This window comes from Arachis stenosperma, chromosome 7, assembly GCF_014773155.1.
Source record: "Arachis stenosperma cultivar V10309 chromosome 7, arast.V10309.gnm1.PFL2, whole genome shotgun sequence".
Classification (NCBI taxonomy): Eukaryota; Viridiplantae; Streptophyta; class Magnoliopsida; order Fabales; family Fabaceae; genus Arachis; species Arachis stenosperma.
Window position 1 is genome coordinate 34,819,150 of NC_080383.1, and position 11,892 is coordinate 34,831,041.

The 11,892-nt window shown below is 34.8% G+C and overlaps 1 protein-coding gene across 1 annotated transcript; it reads right to left on the reverse strand.

Annotated features, from left to right (window-relative positions):
* Window positions 1–6,690: 6,690 nt before the first annotated feature.
* On the reverse strand, window positions 6,691–9,419 carry LOC130939113 (pentatricopeptide repeat-containing protein At1g02150-like). The gene is made up of 2 exons (XM_057867205.1): window positions 8,962–9,419; window positions 6,691–8,449 (listed from the first exon to the last, which is right to left on the reverse strand). Exons 1-2 carry the CDS (start codon window positions 9,340–9,342, stop codon window positions 7,181–7,183), a joined length of 1,650 nt encoding a protein of 549 aa, XP_057723188.1. The 5' UTR covers window positions 9,343–9,419; the 3' UTR covers window positions 6,691–7,180.
* Between the last annotated feature and the right edge of the window lie 2,473 nt (window positions 9,420–11,892).

Genomic DNA, 11,892 nt, shown 5'->3' on the forward strand with positions numbered 1-11,892 from the left:
AAAAAAGGTGAAAGTCAAAATTCAAAAGTGAGCATAAAAGTGAAAATTCAAAAGTCAAAGTAAAGTTTTTTTTTACATCAAACTAACTCCTATTTATACACTTTCTATTCTTGGATTTTGGGATTTGGATGGGCTTTTGATTTGGTGAAGAAAGGAATTAAAGTGGGGATTTAAGTTTGAATTTTCGGCCCATTAAAATCACTCCCAGGAGGCTGCCCTGCCCTTGTGGAGGGCAGGGCAGAAAATTGATGCTTGGTGCTAGCAATTGGTGCGGCCATGGTGCGAGTTGGTGCAGCGTGGTGCGAGTCTGGCGCGAGTTGGTGCGGCCAGATGCTGCCCTGCCCGCGCCAAGGGCAGGGCAGAAAAGTTGATGCGCCAGATTTGAGGAGTGCGCGCGTTGGTGCTGCCAGAGTTGAAGATTGGTGCGCCAGAATTGATTTTGGTGCGCCAGGAACGCAAAACGCTGCCCTGCCCGCGCCAAGGGCAGGGCAGGAAAGCTGTGGTGCGCCAGGGGAGGAGCGTTGCGTGCCAGATGCTGCCAGGGACGAGAGTTTGGTGCGCCAGCTTTCAAAGTTGGTGCGCCAGAATTTTGTGTGTGGTGCGCAAGTCCAAATGCTGCCCTGCCCGCGCCAAGGGCAGGGCAAGGTCCTTTCCTTCATGGCCCGTGTTCGAAACTGGGAGGAGGCAAACACGCTATTTTTTTCTTGGCTTCTTGGCACGGTAGTGGACCTTAGTGCTTGGCTTCCTCATGGTTCCTTGTTCGAACCTTGTAGCATGCATGGTTGATATTTTCCCCTTGATTTTCTTCCTTATAGAGCCCGATTCTGCCCTCCACAAGGGCAGGGCAGAGTTTGCTTTCTCTTGGTCCCAAGGCACCATTTTGTGCTCTGCCCTTGTAGTGGGCAGGGCAGAGTTGCCTATTCTTGTTTGGTTCTCTATGTTGCTCTCCTAGAGGGCAGTTTGCCCTTGTGGAGGGCAATGTTGCTTCCCCCATTGCAATGCGGCACGCTTCTCTCCTCTTTGGCCACGCTTTCCTTTTCTTGTGTTACGCTTCTTAGGCCACGCTTTTCATTTTCTTTTCTTTTCTTCACCTACAATAAACCAAAACAACCACTCAAAGTATCACTAAATTCAAGAGGCTTATAAATCAATTAAAATGCAATTAAAATTAGCTTAAACCTCATGATTTAACATTAATTTCATAGTGGTTGCTTGATTTAGAGAAGTTATGCATTTTCACTCCAAATCACTTACTTAGGATGCAAGAAAGTGCATAAATGCTAACAAAACAAGTGAAATTAGCTTGAAAATTGGGTATATGATGACTTGTCATCATGAAGCACATGGCAGAGACAATCTAAAAAAAGATGCCGAAATCAATTTTACATCAATTAGCATTGCAGTTAATTTTGGTGATAAAAACATTAATGTTATTGTAATATTACCTCAGCTTCTATATGCGTTTCAAGTGCGAGTGATGCAAGGTGGAGTTTTGACAAAATGTATCTATCTTGGGCTTGGAGTGTGCAGATGGTGTCAAAATCATTAGTTAGTCCATTTGCGTATGTCTTCACTCGTATGGCCCAGAGGTAGCATTTATCTTTCATGTCAGAAGTAACTTCATTCGTCCTCGCAGGAGTTTCAAACTTCTCAAAACTCTCTGCGCCACTCTCCTTTGGAATCTACGGACTTTTTTCTTTTGTTGTCACCCCACCACTTGCAATTTTTTGTACTAGATCCCCTAATTGTTCTAGCAGTTTTGGGGTTTCTGGAGTTTTTGCCCTCGCTCCGTCTTGCGTTGACGTTCCCTCTTGCGTTGCTACTTCTTCTTGGCTTGAATCAGTCAAGTCAAGGCTGAATGATGGCAACGGATCTGGTTGAGGAACATACGATGCTGTCCATGCCATCATCATCAGCGCAGCAACATCTTCTGGGGATGGATAACTGCGTGATCATGTATAACGTATTATAAGAATAAGAATATACGAATGATAACAAAACATTGATTTTATTCTGATGAACTTACATTTTATAAGGAGTTGGGGGAAGCGTGGGTGTGCCTTCTTCAAGTTGTTGTGGGGTTTAGGAGTGCTGCACGGTTACATAAAATTAATCATGATGTAAAAAAACTAATCATGGATCAATCGTGAAAATATACACCCCAACAGGGACAATATACACCCAAACTATAACCAAATATACACCCAACACTATTTCTTACCTTTTTGTAGTTCCTTCAATTTGTAGCAGAGGGGTTAGTTCATTTTTTGTCAAAGGGTGTTTGTTCAATTTTGGGCATAGTGGTTGTTTGGGACAGTGGTAGACAAACTTGAATCGGATCTCTAAACAAGAAGAAAAATAAAAGGTTAACAAAGCCTTTGAAAATAAAAAGGTTATAAGGTTGAAATATTTTTGAAAAATTCACATTGCAAGCCCTTCGAACAGTGTCTCTTCCCTCACAACCATCATATTCTCTTCAGCTGGCTCACTGGCTGACTCTTCAACCAGACTCAACCTAAAAAATACCCTAAGAAAGTCAAAAATACACCCGAACAATTCAAAAGAAAGACAGGCTTTTTTTTTTTGAGAACTTACATACTTACAGTTTTTGCTTTTTTTTTTCCTGCCTTTTTTTCTCGAATAAAACAATAAAGGACTTTTTTTTCTATATATATATATATATATATATATATATATATATATATATATATATATATATATATACACACAGAATTAGAAGTAGAAGGTAATAAAAGAATAAAAGCAACGGTTATTTCAAAGAGAAATTACATGCTCTCTGCGGGTTTGTTTACGCTACTTTAGTCTGTCTGTCCTTGAGAGAAAGGATCATCACTTCCCAAGTTTACATCAAGTATTCTAAACATAATAGAATACATGTTATTCATAAAAAATACCATACTGTTAAATCATGATAACAAGATTTTATCAAATAAAGCTTCTTACGTTTCAGATGAGACATAGTGACCTTCAGTCGATCGCAAGTCAGCTTCTTTCTCCCTGCGAAATAAGAAACAATTATTAGCAAAGAAAACACCCTAAAATCTGAAATATACACCCCAACAAGACATACCCCTCTGCAGCAGATTTTTCATTGTTTTTCCTTAAGAATTCATCTAAATCTTCAGTTCCAATTTCAGATCTGACAGTACATGCATAAAAGAACACATTAACAAATATAATTTTGATGATAGACGGTAATATAGTTTACAAAGTACTATACCCATGATAGGATTGAGCTTGCTCAGGAGATGAATCCTCAACAACGACCTTTTTCTTTTTGGATTGTGTCCTGGGGGAAAAAACAAGTATGAATCAGAAATACAAAATTAATTTGGTCACAAAATACTCTCCAAATAAGTGCTTACTTTTTTGGTGTTCTCTGAGTTTTTTCTTTGTTTTTTTGTTTCTCCACTGGTGATGATTTTTCGCTTCTATAAGTTAATAAGAGACACTCTGTTAATACATGAAATCTTGATAATAAACCCAAAGAAAATGAGTAATAATTTAAGAACATTACTCATTAGTTGATTCAGATTCTGAATCAGAATCCTCCTGAATCTTCTTTCTTTTTTTGGACTTCATTTTGGAAGGCAAACAATCATTATTTAAAAACATTTTAAAAGGGATAAAATACACCCAAATAAATGCACAAGATACACCCAAATGAATGCACAAAATACACCCAACTTAATAAACAAAATACACCCAAATGGAGACACAAAATACACCCAAATGGAGACACAAAATATACCCAAATGGATAAATAAAATACACCCAAGTATGTTACTTACTTGTTGGCTTTTTGGGTGGGTTGTTTTCTTATTGAATCCTCTGAGTCTTCTTCAGTCTCAGACTCAGAGGTAGAATGGTCACTTTCAGTTGTTTCAGTCTCAGATGATGATGTTGAACTTGCCTTCCTTTTTTTGTTTTTTTGGTTTCTTCTTTTTTTTCTTTATTTCTTTCATTTTTTCCTTTGTTTCAGCCATCTTTACAATCCCCTGAAACATTAGAAATTTTAGTTAGCAGCATTCAGATAAATAAAATACACCCAAGATATTTTGTTCACTTACCATATGTTCTTCCATTTCTGCCCTCATTCTTTCAACCAACTGCTCCTTAGTCCAGTTGGCAATCCAGGGTTCTGGAGGTCTTTCTGCCCTCTTTTTGTCTTTATTTTTTGATAGATGAAAGTAAATTATCATCAGGGCAAAGAGGCAACCATCAATTGCCTTTTTCTTTTTCAGCTTGTAATCTGTTATGCCCTTGATGATAAAACTCAAAACATGTCCTCCCCAGTTTCGCTCTGTTATTGTATCCATCTCGAAAATTGGGGCCAGGTGCACAGGTGAGATTTTGTTTATTGTCGTTGGTAACAGGAACGCCATCTGTATATAGAGGATGAAAATTCTCTTGAACATGAGGCGATCCTGTTCATTATCAACGGCAATAGCCATCATCTCATCTGTCATATTTTTGAGGGTTTTACCTTGGAATCTTCTAAAAATTTGTTTGTCATCTTCAGAAAGATCTTTATGATTGACTTTCTGAGAAAATAGATCTCCTACAAAAAGAAAAACAACATAGTATGAAAATCAGTTCAAATACACCCAAGCATCAATTGAAATACAACCGAATATGGCTCATATACACCTATAATTTTTAGCGAGTTACCTGACGCGTTGATGCCAAGCGCAGCCCCTATTGTTTTTTGTCTTACTTTAAATGAACCGTAGCCGGTTTCCAGTCTGTTTTCCCCTAATTTGAAGGAGTTAGCCAACTCCCTTAATATTTGGTGATGCACCCTTAGCGGCGGGATGTATATCAGGCCACCAAATCCCAAATCCCTAACAATTGTTTTCTTTTCCTCGCTTATGTTTCTGAATTTCTCACTTAACAAATGTGTTGCATACTTAAGGTCTTTGGTTTGCTATAAACAAAGCAAAACTATAGTCAGATATATTTCTATTATATAAAACTGATTTTATCTAAGACATATATTTGTTCTTACATTTTTTTCAACTTGATTTCTGCCTGCCATTTTTTCTGAAATGAAAAATACACCCATAGATATCAGTAAGATACACCCATAGATATGATTCACATACACCCATAGATATGAGTCAGATATACCCATAGATATAAGTCAGATATCACTCAAATATGCATTAATATACAAGGTCAAGCAATATACACCCATAGACAAGCAAACATTAGAACAGTTGCAACTATTGACTATATTACAGTATATCAGTTCAGAAATATACACCCAACAAATTATGCTATATACACCCAACAAATTACTCCATATACACCTACCAAATTACTCCATATACACCTACCAAATTACGCAATATACTCCCAAAAATTAGTTACCAGAAGAACTAGAACAACAAGAACAGTAACACCTAGAACAACTAAGAAGAACATTATAACCTAGAACTAAGAATAACAGTAAAACCTAGAACAAGTAGAACATTAAAAACTGTAAAATGAGACCTAGAACAAGAAGAATAGTAAAACCTAGAAGAACGTAGAATAACAGTAAAACCTAGTTCTTCGATTTCGAAATGTGGAAAATATACAAGATGAGTAAAAATAGTAACGTAACGTACCTTGAGTAATATAACTTCGTTTTTTCTGGAGATTGTTGATGGAGAGTTCTATGTTGTGTTGATGGAGAGTTCTAATTTTCGTGACGAGTCCTATCTCTGCAGTTTGGAATGTTGCTCGAAAATGGACGGTTTGTGTTTTCTTCGAAGGGCTTTGAGAAGTGGAAGAGTGTGCCATTAAGGAGCGCTATTCGCGAAGAGCAACCGTTGAGTGGGGCGCGTGTAATTTACGCTCCATTCAAAGTGAGTGAGTGCACGTGTGAATGAAGTGTGGGCTGGAAACTTGTAAAACTTGTAGGGCCTTTTTGCTTGTATGTGTAGCAGGCCCGTTTACAAAAATGGTTTCTAAGAGCCCGTTTGGGAAGTAGCAGAAGCTACTTTTTCTGACTTTTGAATTATGAAAAGTTACTGTATGCGTGTTTGGCACTATTTTAAAAAGAACTTTTAACTTCCCGAAAAGTTAAATAAAAGCTTTTTGAAGAAGTAGAAATATATGACTTCTCCTCTTCGAGAAGTCATTCTATCATTTCCGTAAAAAAAAATCACCTCAAAACAAAAAAATATACTTTCATTCCTGGCTCCCCATCATCATTTTCATCCAAGGTTCCATCTGCTAGAAGCATTAGCCTTCTACCATCATTTTTACGTAATGATTTATCTGCTAAAAATATTGACCCTCCGCCACCATTTTAAAACAATGTTCCATCTGAACCACCTATTACATGTATTCCTTTCAGTTTTTTTTATCATTTTATCACTCGATTTTTATTATTAAATTTGTATTTAACATTGTGTGCAGTATAAAATTTTAGTTTTAATTTTATTTTTTTTCCATGAGATTTTGTTTTTATATAGCTGCTATTATTATTGTGCCATTATAAAGAATTAATTGCCTAAACAATTGTAATTTTAGTGATTAGGTTATAGAAAATCAACATTCAATATTAAAAAGTATTTGTTATCATTGTTATTTTAATATTCATTTTTTGTGAAATCAAAAATTATATTTTTTGAGTTATTTATCCAAATGCTATAACTTTAAAATAAGTACTTTTATAACTAAAAATCCAAACACAAAATAACTTATTTATAAACTGCTATTAATAAAAGTTCTTATCCAAAAGAGCTTATTTAAATTATTTACCCAAACTGGGCCTAAATATGCATAAAACACCATAGATAAGAATTTCTCTCCAAACACTAATTGAGAAGGTGGTGGAGGGTCATATATTATTAGTTTGTTTACAGTGGCCTTGATAGAAACGGATACCAGTTTAATAAAGCCTCTTTCCTTCTGAATAACTTGAAATTGAAAAGCCAACATAAATTCCATGCTCTGTACTTTTTTTTTTTGGGACTTGGTGAGAACCGGGCAACCCGGCCACACCGAAGAGGATCCAAACCGAATACCCACCCAACCCAATACCTCCTCATCATTATCATGGTTAGTCACGTAAACTATGCATCCTGAACAAGATCATCTTCAATGACTAACTACACTTCTAGCAATGCATTTTCTGCATTTTTCAAATGGAAAAAGACATTGTGTATCACAAGGTACTCTCCAATTGGTTGAACATTTGAGAGTCATCAACTGCATTTTCACCATCATCGTTATCATCAGTTATATCCGCGGTATCAACTTCGGTCGACAATTCGCCATTGTTGATGGTACCATCGGATTCTGACAAGCCAATGAGTGACACAAAAACTTCATTCTTGATAAATCTAGACTGTCTCAACAACCCACTTAACACTTCAGCACTTGTAGTATCATCTTTGTCCTGACAAAGTTTAAAGAATGCAGAAAAGTTTGTCGCCCTTGGTCTCCATTTGTTTGAAACATCGGCCGCAAAAGCTTCTTTAAAGCAGGACAGAGCATCCGCGATCCTCTCATCAGCGATATGCCCAGAACAAATAATCTCCCAAGTTTTTGAATTCGGAATTCCACCACCTTCAGTCATTTGTCTAAAGAAACCCAGAGCTTTGTCAGTATTGCCTTTCTTGACATAACAGCCTATCAGAAGGTTTGTTATTCTCGGATCATAAGTCGAACTTGTTGAAAGCCATTCCTCATAAATTTTTTCTGCACCCTCAATATCATCCAGTTTAACCAGAGAAGCAATAATAGCATGGTATCCCAAGTTTGGTATAGTGGCAAACATTGATTTATAAGTACTCCACACACGATAAACGTCATCTTTCTTTCCAACACTTCCATATAAGCTCAGAAGATAATGAAATGGTACTCTATCCCGGCCTTTGATTCTACTCTCAACCTTTCTTAAGCAGCCTACTGCTTTTTCAAACATATTCATATTTATATACATTGTAGCCATTGTGCTAAATGTAGTCCAATTAGGAACAATCTTCGGGTCCTTCACCATCTGGTCAAACACCTCCTCCATCTTTTCTATTGATCCTCGAGAACCACATGAAGATAGACAGATATTATATGAATAGATATCGAGCCGTATGTTTTTCTCTCTCATTTCTGAAGCCAACATATCAACTTTATCATAAACCTTAAGGTTCACATACAAAGTCATCATTACATTAAATGGTAGCGAATGTACTGCATAACCTTTACTCCTCATTTTGTCAAATAATGCCTCTGCCTTTTCCTTCATTCTATATCGCACGTATACATTCAAAAGGGCTCCATAGGTCCTTCTATCTGTTAACTTATCAGCCAGACTCAGAAAATACTCTTCTGCACTAGAAACTCCATGAACCTTGGAAATCAGATCTAACTGAATTGCTGCATCACTTGAAGATACACTAAACCTCTCTGGTTTGTTGTTCATCCAACCATAAACCTGTAACATTACACAAATTGCTTTCATAAATAGCTAATATTAAAACATTATGAGGCAGAGACAGATTTGTAATCACAAAATTTCAAAGGAAGCATTCCATTTAATAGAGAAGTGGGGAAAATGGCATTGTAAGTATTGCAAAATCTATCATTTACAATACAAAAGGATAATATAGGAATGCTTGTACAAATACTTAAAGCTAGGGAGACAAAATACGCGAAGTCAGGCATTCGTTATACAAAAATGCTACGAGCACACCAAAAACCAGCCACCAAATTAGCCGCTATATATTTTTTAACTCATTTTTAATGAGTATTTTGTATTTTAATATGTATTCTATACCAATGGCTGATTTTTCTTGTGCATCTGGCATGGTTGTTCATTGTAACATAATCAAAACATCTAAAGCATCATTCAATTCCTAAATAAGAAGCATGTCATTATTATCCATTCAGAAAAGAGGTACCAAATAAATAAATCAATCATTGGATAATATACCTTATTATTCTTACCTCAAGGGCTCTTTTATATCTTTTATACTTTCTCAGCTCTTTGATAACCCTACACAGCTCCCATTTAGTAAAGCTCTTTCCTTCATCTTCCCACTGTTCTAACACAGCGGCGGAACCGAGTTCAGGGTTCTGCATCAACGATATTCTCTTGTATATATCATTCCACCTGACGATGGGTCTGCGCTCGTAGTCCACGGTGCCATAACTATGGATCTTTGAGATGGAGCACGTGACAGAGAGCCCCTGAAAGCACCTGACACCCCTACAACCAATGGAGATAGTGGAAATTTTAGAGGGAAGAGCAGCGGAATAAGAGACGGCATATGAAAGGGAAAGGGAGGGGGAAAGGGCTTTATGCAAAGAGGATTGAAGCAGCAGCATCTTGACTTTCGAGGCAGAAGTGGCTAACAGGACAAAGAGCTCGATGAAGTTTCAAGGTGATAAAGTAAAGTAATACCCAAATGGATGTCCAAATAAGGCTAGAACCTAGAAGTGAGCCGAGCTACCAAAATTAAGTTTATCTCACCACTCGACTCGTTAAGTCTATTTAGTTCATAAATTAGTTTGATTTCAGGAATAGAAATATAATTTATAATTTTATATCAATAAATTATAATTTATATATATTAAAAATATTAAAAAATTTTTTATATATTATCTATTTATTAATTATAATTTTTTTATTTATGTCTTACATTTATAAAAATAATTATAAAAATTTAAATAATTAAAAATATTAATATATATATAAAATGATATATTATTATATATATATATATATATATATATATATATATATATTAAACTATTAATACGTATATTTTATATAAATTTAATCTAAACTTTTAATATTATATATAATCGAGCTAATTTACGAATTAATGAGTTGAGCTTATCCAAATTTAAATTCGACTCATCTAATTTATGAGCTCAATTCCAAGCTCAAGCTCGACTCACCCGTTTATAAGTTCAGCTTATCAAGCTATTAATGAGTTGAGCTCGAGCAGACTTGACTCACTTTCAGCCCTATGTCCAAAAAGTTCGTCTCTCATTTAATTAAGAGGCCAAAGTAAAATAAGAAATTCGTCATCTCTCTCTTCGAGTTCTCTCTCTATCCAAGGCTCCGAGCTCGCTCTGTCTCTCTCACTGCGACGTCTCTCTGCTCGACTGTGGAGTATTCGCCGCGCTGTCACCTTCCTTCCTTCCTCGCCGCCGATAAGCACTACTGCCTCAATTTATTTTTGGTTATTTTGTTAATTTTATTTATTCTAATTTTTGAGTTGTTGGCCGTTGATTTTTCTGATTCTGTATTGTTTGATGAACATTGTTAATGCTAGATTTTTTTCTGATTCTGAGTTTTTTATATTAATTCTGAGTTGCTAATTTTGGTTGTTGATTTTGTCTGATTCTAAATTGTTGATGATGATATGGTAAAATTATTTTTCATCATTTCTCAATCTTTCAGTAGCACAAATTACATTTTTTTGTATATTTTTTGTTTAAATTTATACACTTCTTTAAACTTTGAAATATGCTGAAAAGAGTGTTTTAAATTTTTTTGCATTGAAAATTTCAAGTAAGTCCCTTTGTATTGGGTTGGTCGAAATTCTCAATATAAGTGAATAATAATAATAATAACTTTTGGTTTATATCATTTGTGATTATGAATATTTAGTTTATTTGTTGTTATTCTTTATTTTTGTACTGATTCTTTCAATTGATGTGGTTTAAAAATTTGTAGGAAAATGAGAAGGAGAACATTACAAGCAATAGTATTCAACAATATGATATTGCTATAGTAGAACATTATAATTCTTATTGTTAATTTTTTTGGTTCTACTGTTATTTTTTTTTGTTTTTATAGTTTTTATGAAATTGGAATAATTGTTTGTGGTTGAACATTATTTCTTTGTCATTTAAGTGTATTTTGATTTTTATTAGTTATAAAAATTGATGTTTGAAGTTGTTTGTAAATTTTTAATTATAAATTATGGATAATTTATTATGTGAAATTATAAAATTTTAAATTTTATTAGTTTAAAAATTATTGAATTTAAATATATAAAATTATATATTAAATTTTTAATAATTTTATTTTATATTTAGTTATACTGGTTGAACCTCGGTTGAATTTCGGTTGAATTTCGGTTAAATTTTGGTTCAACTATTAAATTAGTCATTCTATCGATTTAGTGATCGGTTCGGTTCTCGCAACCTATTGAACTAAAGTTCTCAATGTAAGGTTGTGATTATGTTTTAGGTGATGACTTTGGTGCCTAAATTTTGATATCTAATTTACAAAAAGAGTTAAAAGCTAATATTTAATTTAAATAATATGAAAATAAATAATTTTAAAATATTAAAAACTTATCTTAAAAAAATGTTAGACAAATTCAATATCAAAATAGTCAGCATTAGAGAATTATCTTATATTTTATTATTTTCAAGGTGAGGAGAGAACTTCAATCCTCTACGTAATAAGAGATTTATAAATTATATTATTTTTAATGAAAAAATTAATATTTTTTTATACTTTTTTCTTAATTTCATTTATGATATAATTAGTATCAATATTATGGTTATAGAAATTGGACCGGATCGATCAGTCGAATCGGTTTAACCAGGAATCGACGATAAAAACGGTTCGATCCGATCCGCTACTTATAACTGTTGGAATACCACTTGAAAAATTACCGAACTGGTTAAAAATCGACCTGTTAGATCGGACTTGTAACCGGCTGGTTCGGATTAAGCGACGCCATTTTGTTGATTTGAAAAAAAAAAACAGAAGCAGATCAATTGGTGAACCAATCCCCCTCTTCTTCCCCAATCATTCGTGACTACCTGAAGAACTCTGAAGCAAAGGGAAAACCCTAGCCCTTCATCACCGCCGCCGTTCCTAAGTCCTCAGCGCCGCCGCCGTCCCCAGGT

What these genes read in the sequence shown, in the direction of transcription:
- LOC130939113 (XM_057867205.1), bottom strand. Translation starts at nt 9,342, where the DNA reads ATGCTGCTGCTTCAATCCTCTTTGCATAAAGCCCTTTCCCCCTCCCTT. An exon ending in GATATAAAAGAGCCCTTGAG is followed by an intron (nt 8,450 to 8,961) that starts GTAAGAATAATA and finishes GTAATGTTACAG; the next exon opens with GTTTATGGTTGGATGAACAA.